We start from the raw sequence: 14,690 nt of genomic DNA on the forward strand, positions 1-14,690 counted from the left end.
ACATTCTCCATCAACCTGAAGAATACATGATACAAAAAAACATGGTTCTTCAAGAGATGATGCTTTGCATGCTTAAATGGTTCTCTGCATTGTGAAATGGTTCTTCAGATGATGGAGAATGTGCTGTATATGGTTCTGTAAACACCAAAAAAGGGTTCTTCTATTGTTACAAGCTTGACATTGTCACAGTAGAAGAACCTTTTTTGGTGCTGTATAGCACCTTTTTCATGAAAGTTCTATATAGAACCATCTACAGCACATTCTCCATCAATCTGAAGAACGCTTTCACGATGCAAAGAACCCTTTGATCATGCAAGTGTTCTTTGAGTGTTTGTGGTCCTATATAGAACCATTTTCTTTACAAAAGAACCCTTGAAGAACCATCTTTTTTAGGAGTCCAGATCAACGCTCAGTGGACATTATTCACTTCCACCACACGATGGCAGTATTCTCACATGCTCTGGAAACGTCCCATTCTGCCACTCTGCACAGGGGAGCACAGACTTTTTGCATTTTGGGGGGCAAAGTGCAGAGTCTGTGGTGGGCAACAATATAGAAATAAAGAAGAAAGAATTTTTAACATCACACTTAATGTACATTGTTAGTAAAATACTTTAAAATACTATTTTAAAAGAAGAATTAAGAATTTATTAATTAGAATTTATTGTGATATGTAGTGAGGGGGAGGAGCTTTCTCTGAGTTTTAGTATCAACAATCAGTTGTTTTGTGGTTTAGTTGTAGAAAATTTTGTGACATCCACTATAAACGCTGCTACAACCCCATTTCCAAAAAAGTTGGGACGCTGTGCAAAATGTAAATGAAAACAAAATGATGTGCAAATCATTTAAACCCTATATTTATTTGAAAATAGTACAAAGACTACATATCAAACACACAACCATCATGAATACTGGCTTTTGAACTGCGTGCTGACACAGTGTCCATGATTTCCAAAAAGAGTTTCAAATGTTGATTCGTCGGCCCACAGGACACTTTTCCACTTCCTCTCAGTCCATTTTAAATGAGCTCAGGCCCAGAGAAGGTGGCAGTGTTTCTGCATCCTGTTTATATTTGGTTTCTTCTTTGTGTTTTAGAGTTTTAACTTGCTTGTGGATTCAGTGATGAACTGTTTTCACAGACAGTGGTTTTCAGAAGTGTTTCTGAGCCCATGCAGTGATTTCCATGATTTTTATTCTGTTTTTAATGCAGTGTTGGAATTTAACATGTTGAAAAAGAAAAACAAAACATAAGAAAACGTGCAAAAGTTACAGAACATAATATGTTTATTTTTTACCTAATTAAACAGAAATTTGCAGAAAAAAATGTATCAGCAGTAAAATTTGCAGGGAAGTGCTGTATTTCAGTTTATTCACTGTAGAAAGACACCTAGAAAACCAACATGACTGAGACGCCCAAACAAATATATGCAAATTCTGAATGTACTGTATTTTATACTGTACTTTTATTGGTGTGAATATCAGTCATTTGTGTTAGCTTTGTATTATATGATTGATATGATTCAGTTTTTAAAAAATGTGAAGAAACTACACAATAAAAGTGCACACTGTGGAAATCTCTCTTTACATTTATTTACAACACAAAAAAAAAATGCATATACTGTGTCAGTTTAGATCCGTTTGATTTAATCAAAACCATGCATTAAAAAACTGACTGTGAATATTAAAGCTAACAATATTATTCACATTATAATGAGCAAAAAAAACATGGTTCATAAACATGGTAACAAAGAGGATGTTTGAGTGTGAGTGTAATTGTGTAGTAGTGTTCTTGGACACGTTTTAAAAGACAGTTCTGTAAAAACAGCACAAATAAGACAGAAATTCTTCATTTAACCACACAGGCACAGCAATCGCACGAATAACGCTGCTGTACAGGAAATCACTGCAGCTCCGCACACATTTTATTATATATCTGACACTGCAGGTCGACCACTGAAGTTCCTGAAGCAATGCAGACAGATTAGCTCAAACGTTCAAACAAAAGAGGAGCATAATTCTGAAGCAGGTGTAAACATGGGAATTTGTGTAACTACAGGAAACAGGTGTAGTGTAACCATGGAAATGTGCATAGTGTCACTATGGAAACAGGTGTAGTGTAACCATGGAAATGTGCATAGTGTCACTATGGAAACAGGTGTAGTGTAACCATGGAAATGTGCATAGTGTCACGATGGAAACAGGTGTAGTGTAACCATGGAAATGTGCATAGTGTAACTATGGAAACAGGTGTAGTGTAACCATGGAAATGTGCATAGTGTAACTATGGAAACAGGTGTAGTGTAACCACGGAAATGTGCATAGTGTAACTATGGAAACAGGTGTAGTGTAACCATGGAAATGTGCATAGTGTAACTATGGAAACAGGTGTAGTGTAACCATGGAAAAAGATAAACCGTAACCATGGTAATGGTTGCAGCATAATCATAGAAACTGTGCATTGTAAGTATGGAAACACGTGTGGTGTAACTATAGAATTAGGTGCACATGACTATGGAAACAGTTGCAGTGTAACCATAGAAACAGGTGTGGCGTAACTATAGGAACAGGTGTAACGTAACTATAGAAACAGGTGTAGTGTAACTACAAAATTAAATGCACATGGCTATGGAAATGGGTGTAGCATGACAACGGAAACAGGCGTGGTGTAACCATGGAAATTGGTATAGTGTAACTATAGAAACAGCTATAGTGTAACTATAGAAACAGGTGTAGTGTAACTATAGAAACAGTTGTAGCGTAACTATGGAAACAGGTGTGGTGTAACTATAGAAACAGTTGTAGCGTAACTATGGAAACAGGTGTGGTGTAACCATGAAAATTGGTGTAGTGTAACTATGGAAATGGGTGTAGCATAACCATAGACTTTAAGATTATTATTATACTAATATTTTCTTTTACTTATATTGAGCAATAATAACAGGTGAAATGATTGTATTATAATGTTGTTTGTTTTGAGAAATGATGTTTTCAGGAAATAAAATGATCTGCCAGCTCAGTGGGAGAATATTACCTACATTAAAGATGTTTTCACCCGCCGTGGTGGTGTTTTCTGAAGTGCAGTCATCAAAGACGGCGTTTAAACGTGAGAGGAAAGAGAAAATGAGAGCTCGAAAATGCAGGCAGTTAGCAGAGATAAGTGGAATATGATTATAAATTCATAAATGTGCTCAGACGAATTACTGCCCTACATTCAGACATCCGGACACTCAGACGGTCCAATATAACACAAACTCAGCTACGCTAACAGCTGACAACGGGAATAAAGATCAGCTGAAACGGGTTAAAAAGCTCTGCATGGCAGAACAGAGCTGGAGGGTCTGACGGAGCTTCTGATTCAGTTATGTGTAAAAAACACATAAAACCACACAAAACATAAAACATGGCTTAATGGACGGCGAGTCGGCTGTAATTTCTCAATATGAGAGAAGAAATAAGCGCACCCCCCAGATATGTTACACAGTTATGGGGGGTTCATATGAATGAAAATGAATAGGTGTTAAATATGAGTAATATAAATAATAAAAAAGAATTCTAAAAATAAAACACTGCTTACTGCAGGCTCACGCTAATGAGCCCCCTAATGGACATCTGGAGTTACTACATTTTAAGAATTACTTCAGAACAATTAAGTTCACTCGGAATTCAAGTATATTATATTATATTATACAATACAAATGAATATAATAAGCCACAGCAGATGGAGAAGATCGAGTGTGCACTGTTTTTCCCACTACAGTTTGTTGGAGGAAGCCTGTACGTGCTGAGTCAGTGAGGATGGAGCAGATCAGTGCTAAAAGCCAATCTCTGATGTATGTTATTAATATTTAGTTCTCTTTGAGAGCTGACGTACAGTAATATGTTTGTTCTGCATTAGATCTCTGAAATGGCTTTCATTCTTTTGGTCCATCGTGAACCTGTGGTCTCCCAAGTACCACAACTAAAAACACTTAAAGGGGAAACCCACCATTTTTTCAAAATTTCTGGATGATTGAGTGAGTGAGGTGTAATCAGAGTGATTCTGAGTGGTTTGGTGTGAAATGGTTCAGATCTCCTAACAGTGGTGGTGAGGAACCAGGGGTCGCCATGACTACAACACAAATATAGACATTTTATTTACTATCCAAAACCACCAGTGAACTTACACAAGTCTTTTAAGGAATATGATGTAAAATAGTGCTAAATCTAAAATAATACGTTTTCTTTGAGGACTATTTAGCCTCACAACATGCTACATGTATCCCTGTACCAGGAATGGAGTTTAAAAATATGTTTAAGGCCAAAATTTTATCATAAAACAACGTCTCAGACATAATAAAATACATTCTAGGCCCAAAATCTTCTCAAAACTATGGCAGAACAGTGTCTCAGACGTCAGGCAGTGAATTCATAACCATTTCATGTAGTAACTTTCTGTGAGGGAGCTTTTAGAGGTGGACGTCTGGTTCCTATCACCACCACTGTGAACAGTTCTGACTCGGTAAGTTTCTCTAGAACGGAGCGTTTCACACCAAACCGCTCTGAACGACTCTGTTTACATCTTAACCATCTAATTATGAGAAATTATTAAAAATCAGTGGAATTTCTCTTTAAATGCCAGAAACTTCCAGGTTCGGCCTGCACTGCCTTCTTGCTCAACGAGCCTCTGATGATAACTGCTAAAATGCATACATGTAGATTATCTTAGTTATTATAATTATCATAAAAAATATTTTCTATTGATGTTTTTCCTGAAGGTATGTGTTGTATTGGCACTAGTGATGTTTTTTCCCCATTCCAGCTCACAAACGCTTACCTGCCAGGTGAGTAAGTGATAAATCTCACCTGTTCTCTTATTGAGGAGGTTAAAGCCACCTCCTCAGAACTCTCTCTCATTCTCAAACTATCAAAAAAGTCTTTTTTTCTCATCATTTTCTCCTCCCTGCTCTGGCTCTCTTCTTCTCAGGTGCCCTCCTGTGGTTCTTCTTGTTGAGGATGGCTCTCAGGGTGCTGCTCATGAAGTACGGCCGAGCCGCAGAGCCGTCGTTCTTCTCCAGATCCACCACTGAGGACGAGGGTGCAGCAATCAATCAGGGGCAACAGGTCACATGTTTATAGGAAGGGCTTAAAGTGAGAGTTTGTTTAAAATAAAACCCCAAATGCAGACGATCAGCCAAGACGTGTTTGGTGTATGAAGTTTGGTTTTACACTGGAGCTATGAGGCTATGATGTCACTCAAAAGGGAAGCTTATTAAGGCTAAAGGCTGTTTTTCAGTTTTGACATAATTTGAAAATACCTGTTGCTCTTGACATTGTGTGTAAATTTCACGATGAATGGACTAAAAGAAACGGCTCAAAGTGACCTGGAAAAAATTCTGGTTCCATTGACTTACATTAAGAGTAAAGAAGTTTTTTTTCTTCTCCTGTAAAGTTACCATTTTGGAGATACGAGGTTCGGCAGCAGCGACATAATCAAGTCTATTAGAGATTACTTAAAGGGCAATTCCACTGATTTTTTTAAAATTTCTGCATAATTATATGGTTAAGATGTAAACAGAGTCGTTCAGAGTGGTTTGGTGTGGAATACTCAATTCTAGAGAAACTTACAGAGTCAGAATCGTTCACAGTGGTGGTGATAGGAACCAGACGTCCACCTCTGAAAGCTCCCTCACAGAAAGTTACTACATTAAATGTTTATGATTTCACTGTCTGATGACTGAGATGCTGTTTTGCCATAGTTTTGAGAAGATTTTGGGCCTAGAATGTATTTTTTTCAAATGAATTAATGGTGGAGGGACACATGCAGGGTCCGAAGCAAAATAAAAACGTATTTTTCAGATTTATCACTATTTTACCATCATCAGCATTACATACAAAACTGATGGTTTTGGATAATAAATAAAAAGTTTATCAATGTGATATTTCACATCAAACCACTCAGAATGATTTTGTTTACATCTCAACGATTAAAAAAGTGGACAATGTAATTACAAGCAATGGATAGTCAACTTGTTTTTTGCCCCTTTGCTATGCCCTGCATTTAGCACCATGCTAATTTGTAGGGTATAAGCTTCCATTACTTGTTAGACACATTAGTGCAGAAGTAAAGAAGCAAACCTCAGACACCAAACACGACTTTTCTGACTTCCTTTTGGGTGGGGGACTTTTAATTTGTCAATTTGCTGGACTATTGCTATTATTGCTATTAACAAAACATGCACATTCTCCAACTCTCTCCCACATTAAGCTGATATCCAAACATTCATATCTTGATATCGTTTCAAATTCCTTTACTTTCTATTAATAATAATAAGAAATGAATGCGACAGGTTGTTAAAACACTTACAGCACTCAATTTTATTCAAAGAGAAAAAAAATCACACTTTCATTGATCCATTAGTCAATTTTTTGTCTTTGTTTTTACAAAACAATCCTTTTTATATAAAAAGACATGAAACACCCCCCCAGAACAGCAGAGAGGGGAGCGGACAGAGCACCGAGTCTCCACATCATACAAAATATTACCAAAAATGGCTTTTACCTCCTTTTATAAACTCTACTTCAAAAAATAGAAGTGTAAAACCGTGAATGCCAGAGAGAAGCGCTTCCCCATCTCGAATGAGGCACAGTTACTCAACACTGCATGAGAGTCTTTACACACTGCAAAACATGGTCTTGTCAAGGAAAATTATCTTAAATACAGTCAAGAAATCCAATATTTCTCCTGTTGAGATTGTTGTAAGCTTAATTTAAGATTATTCAACTTATTTTTAGACATTTTTACTTGTTTGAAATAATTTTATTAAGTAAAAGTTTCTCACTATATTGGTAGATAATTGTGCTTGTTGTAAGAAATGAGCTTAAAACCAGCAGAATTATCTGCCAGAACAGTGAGATACTTTTACTTAATAAAATGACGTAAAACAAGTAAACAAATTCTGGAAATAAAGCTACGTTCACATTACAAGCCTCATTTCTCAAATCCGATTTCTTGCTCAAATCCGATCTCTGACAGGATGATTCACACTCGTTTAGGTAAGTGATTCAAATCTGTCATTAATGTGACGAACCGGCGTCCTGAAATGACCCTCATGAGCTCATCCTACTCAGTAACGTCACGTGAATGAATCACGAGCATCATCAGCACAAACTAACGAGCAGAACGAGCTTCGCTGAGAAGATCATTAACTCTGATCAGCTCTCAGCTTCATTATTAGAGCGAGACGAAGGAGAAAAAGGTGAGATGAGCTGCTTTTCCACCGTTTACAGGCATTAACTTCTGTTCGGCGCTGTTGCCATGGTAACGCTGAATGATAGCGCACGCACAGCGGAGAAAAAGCACATGAATTCAGATCTGAGCACAAATCGGATACGTATCCGATCTAGGACCACATATGAAAGTGGCTCAGGTCGGATTTGAAAAGATCAGATTTGTGTGTCCACACAGCTCTGAAAACATCAGATCCGAGTCAAATTAGGGCAAAAAAATCAGATTTGTGCCACTTCAGCCTGGTAATGTGAACGTAGCCTAAGCTAGATAATCTTATAATAAGTGCACAACCACTGCAAAATGGCAAATATTAAATATATCAGCTATATTTAAGATAATTTCATTTGACAAGAGGCCATTTTTTGCAGTGCAGCACTTAAACATGCGTTTTAAAGATATACTGCATCTGTTTAGACCCCTCAGCTGCCGAGTTATCAACAATAAATGAAGCTTTTCTGTTGTACTTTAAATTCTACACTCACTGACCACTGTATTATTTATTTTTATTATTTATTCTATAATAAATATTATTTATTTACTTTTACCAACGTTCTGGCGGAAAGTCAGCGGTCACTATATTGAAGTATTTACCCTGGATTGAAATTCAGTCTGTTTATATGAAGACAGATAATAAAGCCTGCATAAATCCAGCTGCTGATGTTACAACAAAAGGAGTTCCCTCTTTAATATAACCTAGTCTATGCCACATAAAGAACTCCCCCTGCTCCTGTTTCTCTGTTTCTAAACCCTGCACTGCACATTGTAGTGATTTTCCTGCCGGAAAACACCTGATTCGACTCTTTAGCCCATTTAGAAGCCCTTCAGGAGGAGAAAACTGTCGCGCTCGGCTGGGAAAAACACTGAAATGTGCAGGACTGAGAAACAGCTCACTAGCTAACATCCATGGCTAACTGAGAAGATGCTGAAGGTAAGGCAATGAAGAACAGGACACGGTCAGAAAGAGGGAAAGAAAGAGAGAGAGACAATAACAGAGCCCGACTGGAGAGAGAAGCAGAACGTAGGAGAACAAGGCAGGACTCAGGCAGAGTCAGCAGAAAACGTACAGCCTTAAGGAACGCTCCATTATTTTTCTATCTAATGTCCGTCTGCCACATCTGTACTGCATGGTCGATTACAATGGATAATGATTTTGACATGTTTCCCAGAATTTAGAGAAGAACAGAAGATGACCTGTTGACCCAAAATGTGCTTATAACAGAAGCCAATGGGCAGTTGCTGAAATCCATCAGTAAAGATTTATGCATATTACTGTAGACCCCATGTGTCAAACACAAGGCCTGCGGGCCGAGTAGCAGAATCCTATTTGGCCTGCAAGTTATTTAGATTTTCTGTTAATATTAGCCCATTTCACTGCTGCACTACAGTTCCCAGCATGCATTTCAACGTAATGTGTGCAACCCCCTTTCTAACTGTGCTGTTATTTCACCATAACATCACAGGTTTTTTCACAAACACTGTATCACTCCGCTGAGACGTTGTTGCTAAGCAACAACCCCGACAGCTGTACGAGACGGTCAAGACATTTGAACGTTTTTACTTCTTACTTTGCCACAAACAGAAAATGGACACTTTTAAGATCACATTTGACCGACAGCCAATTTGGTCAGACTCTGAAGACGAGACGACACTAAATTCCCAAACTGTCATCACCACTGAGCAGCTTTTCAGTCGGCAGCTGAGACAGAAGAACAGCTGAACAACCTGGAATCAGCCAGAAATGAACCCAACACCATTCGCCAAACTAAATGGGCTGTAAGATGCTTTACAGACTGGCTGGAACAAAACAACATTAATACTGATCTGGCAAAAACTGACAAAACTGAGCTAAACCTGATATTGCGGCAGTTTTATGGCTCAGTCTGATTTGGTCAGACTCTGAAGATCAGACTACACGTTTAGTGAATGGTGTTGGGTTCATTTCTGGCTGATTCCAGGTTGTTCAGCTGTTCTTCTGTCTCAGCTGCCGACTGAAAAGCTGCTCAGTTGTGATGACAGTTTGGGAATTTAGTGTGAGGAGCTGGAGAACGAACTGCCGGCTGTGCAGCGAGTGGGCGGAGCTCGTTACTCTGACGCAGCAACAAGCTGCTCGTTAAGGAACTATAATTTGGTGAAGGAACTGCGAACATTAAAACATATTAAACGCCGCGTTCACGGCCCAGTTTATTAATTTATTACTTTATTTATAATGTTGTATTAAAGCAATAGAACACTCTCACGAGAACACACTCCCTCTCGGGTTCTACTGCTTAAATTTAAAACACTGGTTGCAGAATTCAGCGTCTGACCATTGACTCCTGTGGTAAGTGAGTCTTGAGTTAACGTTCAGTTCAGGGAAACCTGTTAAAATGATTGTATTTGGTAATCGACTGTGCGCTGCAGACAGCAGATTAGCATGAAAAATGTTGAATTGTTCCATTTGTTGCCATTTGGCTCCTGAGCCGTATCCCAGCAGGCTTTGCTCTATTCCAGAGAAGAGAATCAGTGAGGCCTGTGAAAGCGTCTGAGCAAGCGAACCCAAAAGCACAGTGTGCATCTGATTACAGAGAGAGAGAGAGAGAGAGAGAGAGAGAGAGAGAGTGTCTCAGGATCTGGAGTATTTTTTGGCAGGTTGATCAGATCTCTTTAGGATTTTATGAAGGCCTGCAGGCATGAAGTACGGTTTGGAAGCAGATCCATCGTTTCTCTCCAGATCTTCACCTGAAACACGTTCCATCACGAGGAGAACAGAGATGAGAGAGAGTGTGCAGAACGAAGAAAAGAGAAAGGAGAGTGGAAGAAAGACAGACAGAGAGAGAGACAAAGAAAGAAAGAAGACAGTGAGGTTAGATTATAGAATTAAAAGTGAAGAAGAAATCAAATTATATCTGTGTTTTTATGTGACGGGAAAGTTACGAGATTAAGATGTAAGATCAATTTTATTAAAAGGACACCAAGCAAGAAAAGAGGCAGTTAAGTTTCAGGACAGAAAAAGATCCCAACAGTGCCAGGTTAAAGTTTAGTTAGGTTCTACAACTTAAACTCTCTGGCCACTTTATTGGAAACACCTGCGCTGTGCTTCCACTAACTGGCCTCTTTATTAGAAATAACTACCTTGTGCTTACACTTACTGGCCACTTTATTGGAAACACCTACCTTGTGCTTCCACCAACGGACCACTTTATCAGAAACACCTACCCTCTACTTCCACTAACTGGTCACTTTATTAGAAACACCTACCTTGTGCTTCCACTAACTGGCCACTTTATTAGAAACACTTATCTTGTGCTTCCACTAACTGTCCACTTTATTAGAAACACCTATCTTGTGCTTCTACTCACTGGTCACTTTATTGGAAACACCTACCTTGTGCTTCCACCAGCTGGCCACTTTATTAGAAACACCTACCCTGTACCTCTACCTCTCCTGCTTTGGAATGAAAATGAAGCTGTGCAGCTCAATTTCGTAGGACAGTACGCTGATTAAGTGTAAAAGAAGGTGAAATAAAACCAGGTTTTGGTGCAAAATTCAGTGTGAATTTTTTTGTTGTTTGGAATTCAGCTACATTTACCAACTTGTTCTCCTGTGCTACATATACGAACTGAAGCCAGGATACTTACAGAAGCAGAGAAAAAGTGTGTCCACACACATGGCATAGACGTTAAAGAACCCATGGGCAACCAGATAGGACCCAAAAATCACAGTCTGCAAGAAAACAAACACAGAATCATCAGGAAACCTAAACCGGAGACAGACGAAACCTGTGGATGGCGTGTTTGTGTATGTGTGTAATTTCCTCTCTCACCAGCAGGGGGACCCAGTAGTAATTTAGTGATGGCACTTCCTCCTGAATGACCGGTATCTTGCGAGTGAAGAAAAAGAACGCGAGGACGCCTGAAACACAGAATGTTGCGTTGGTCAGAGAGAGATTACAGTATTTAAAGACCCCCTAATTACGTGTTGCTATAGTGCAGAATTCAGATTTTCCCACTGAATGTCTGTGATGTAGTAAACATCTGGCTCGTGCACCTGGACGGTGCCGGAAGCTGAGCTTGGGACAGAGGGGAGAACTCTGAGAAACCTGGGCAGAAGTTCTTGGCAGCTTGCTGAAACCGAGGAAGCTAGGGTGTTGCTAGGCAGCTGCTACTGTATCCCAGATGGTTGCTAGGGTGTTACTAGGCAGTTGCTATGGTCTCCCAGATGGTTACTAGGGTGTTGCTAGGTCAGTGCTTTGGTATCCCAGGTGACTGCCAGGGTGTTGCTAGGCAGTTGCTAAGGTATTCTTACTGTTTGCTAGGGTGTTGCTAGGTGGTTGCTATGGGGGGGTTCGGGTTGATCAACTGCTCAAATATAATTCAGGGACCCGCCTTGCAAGGCAAAGAAAAAGAAGGACACTCGACATTTTTTTAGGTTAAATGTGCAGATGAGATGAGACCAAAGCCATTTGGCTTTGAAGTAGGTGGGCAAAACCCAAAATTTCCCTAAACCCTCTGTAGTGCCTATCATAAATATATATGTGAGAGAGAAAGAGAAACATACCAACGCTCCCCGAAATCAGCAGCTTCCCTAGAAACAGCAGGAAGTCAGTGACCTTGTCCAGCACGGCCACCCTACAAAACAAAGAAACACACATACACACCGTAGTACCGGGGTGGAACAAGTACTGAAAATTACTGATACTGTAGTGAACATTTACTCGAGCACAAGTACAAGTATTAATAAATGAGTAAATAAGTAAATAAGTTGACTACTGAAAACTACTAATCTACTAGTAATCAAATACATTTTTTATATCCACACACACTTCATAATTAGATGTTATTATAAAACAGTTACTTCCAGCCACGCAACCTGATTGGTTGAGAGGCGTTCTAACTGTGCTGTCATTTCACCATAACATCACGGGTTTTTCACAAATACTGTATCACTCCACTGAGACGCTGTTGCTGACTTTGACAGCTGTAGGAGACGCTCAAGACATTTGAACGTTTTTACTTCTTACTTTGCCACAAACAGAAAATGGACACTTTTAAGATCACATTTGACCGACAGCCGATTTGGTCAGACTCTGAAGATGAGACGACACTAAATTCCCAAACTGTCATCACCACTGAGCAGCTTTTCAGTCGGCAGCTGTGACAGAAGAACAGCTGAACAACCTGGAATCAGCCAGAAATGAACCCAACACCATTCGCCAAACTAAATGGGCTGTAAGATGCTTTACAGACTGGCTGGAACAAAACAACATTAATACTCATCTGGCAAAAACTGACAAAACTGAGCTGAACTTGATATTGTGTCAGTTTTATGGCTCAGTCCGAACTTCACCCGTACTTCAGTCCGTACAGATTCAAGATTTTTTATTGTCATTACACAGGGTACAACGGAACGGGGTAGCATACCTAACCGTGCATAAACAAAAAAAAATTAAACTAGGAATAAAAAAAAATACAGGCTAATATAAATAAAAAAATACAAGGTATTAAAAGAAAGACTATAATTTAAAACTATAACAAAAGCAAAAATGGAAAATTAAACCATTGCAGTGCTGTATTCTCTCTCTAGTGTTCTCTATTGGAAAAGCCTTCTTCACACTGTCTGTTGATGATAAGTCCTGAAAAAGGCGCGATGGCGTGATCTCTCTGAAATGCTCTTACCTCACCACGTTTCTCATCAGCAGGAAGAAAGCGTCTCTCGCTGAGGCACAGAAATTCCTCCCATAAATCGCAATCTGAGGAGATTCAGCACGACACACCAATCAGTGGGGGAATACAGATCCGGCTGTGCCTCATTTCAGTTCAGTCGGCACTTGAGTATCAGAATAATAGTGCTAAAGCTATTGATCACAGGAGATATTATTCATTTAAGTGCTAAAAAATCTGAATCAAACTCCCCTCCTGTACAATCTATCAGCTGAGACGTGTGTATGAAGTTTGCTTCTTTAGTTTTAGCACTGAAGCTATGAGGCTAATGTTGCAATTAGCATCATGCTAACTGCATTTGCCTCAAATTGTGTGTAGTTGTTCAGTATCTCTAATAGGCCTGATTATGTGGTTTCTGACACTGTAAGATGCACTGTTACCTATAAACATGAACTAAAGTACATTATCAGAGCTAAAACTGTAGAAGCTGGGCTGATGGTTATATCACAATACTTCAAAGCATTTTCATGATACACAATATGCATCACAATATTTAGGTAGTTGGAACAGACAAAATAGAACCTGTATGGCACATATAAAACACAATGACAACAACAACAATAATAATATTAATAATAATAATAATAGTAATAATAACTACAATGATTTTTATTCAGTGTTTTACAAACGTACTGCTGCAAATCCAATTAAACAGGCCTAATTATGCTCAGTTTGTCAGTTTGTGAAGGAAACATGTAGTTAGCTCAGAAAAGTGTACTGTGACATGATTTATCATGATAATGATAAAATATGATCATATTGCCCACCCCTAGTAGAAGCCATTCTGTATTCTGAATTTTTCCTTACTTGTCTGAATATGTATATTTGTGAGTTCAGACTGTGCCTTCAACATGGCGGTGGTAGTATGAGGGAAGACTGATTGAGGGAGGGGGAGAACTCTGAGAACTTGGGCTGGAGTTCTGGGCAGCTTCTGCCTGTAGCTAGAAGGCCGGACCCCCTCATAGCTGTGGTAGATCTAATGTATGACTGAGGAACAGGGAGGAGACGGGGAGGCGGTGGGACTGCAAACACTTCGTCATGGGAACAGAAGGTGAGGATGTGAAATTATAGGGTGTTAGATTGGAAGAAGGAGGGGTTTCAGGCATGTTCCTCCCCCCAAACTTCAGTTATAACATAACTACATGTTGTTTCATAGCACATATGCTGATTCATATATATATATATATATATATATATATATATATAAAATAGTCAATATTCATTTTTACCTGACAATTTTCAAACCACTTTTTATCCCTTAGAATTAAACAGGCTGTTTTTGTTACTGTGCCTTTACAACTGACATGTAAATGAGCTCTGTTGTGATTGGCTGCCCTGTGTGGTGCATCATTTAAAAAGCAGGGCTGAAACACTCCTTATAACAGTGTGAGTGGGCGGGGCTAAACTTCAGTAGGCTAAATAGGCGGACAAATGTTAATGGTCTGGTTCTTGCGACATCACAAACAACCAGTTTAAACCAGCCTGTTTTGTGACCTAATATCCACGTACAGTCTGTATGGACTGGCGAGTGAACAGTATGTTTAAATATGTTAAACATGGTTACATATTTCATCAAAATCTTTAAAAAAGTCACCTAAAAGTCCCTTTGAAGTTTGGTTTTCCATGATATGGGCTCTTTAAACATCATTCGACCCATTCTCATACTGGTTTAAGGAAAAGGAAACTTTTTTTAACGATCATAATTCTTCATAAACAAAAGACTT

The 14,690-nt window shown here is 39.0% G+C and overlaps 1 protein-coding gene across 4 annotated transcripts in view; it reads right to left on the reverse strand.

Annotated features, from left to right (window-relative positions):
* Positions 1–1,570: 1,570 nt before the first annotated feature.
* Positions 1,571–14,690, reverse strand: part of LOC118813965 (choline transporter-like protein 5-B) — a 77,719-nt gene continuing 64,599 nt past the window's right edge. For 2 of the 4 annotated variants that reach the window (XM_036579608.1, XM_036579606.1), the window contains 5 exons: positions 12,922–12,995; positions 11,804–11,874; positions 11,070–11,158; positions 10,885–10,969; positions 1,571–5,062 (listed from right to left, as the gene is read on the reverse strand). In XM_036579608.1, the coding sequence (XP_036435501.1) occupies positions 4,926–5,062; positions 10,885–10,969; positions 11,070–11,158; positions 11,804–11,874; positions 12,922–12,995 (456 nt within the window). In that variant the 3' untranslated portion in view covers positions 1,571–4,925. Of the gene's footprint in view, positions 5,063–9,446; positions 9,986–10,884; positions 10,970–11,069; positions 11,159–11,803; positions 11,875–12,921; positions 12,996–14,690 lie in introns of those variants that run through there. The other 2 variants (XM_036579609.1, XM_036579607.1) reach the window with 1 other exon arrangement.

The sequence above is a fragment of the Colossoma macropomum genome, unplaced genomic scaffold (assembly GCF_904425465.1).
Source record: "Colossoma macropomum unplaced genomic scaffold, Colossoma_macropomum, whole genome shotgun sequence".
NCBI lineage: Eukaryota > Metazoa > Chordata > Actinopteri > Characiformes > Serrasalmidae > Colossoma > Colossoma macropomum.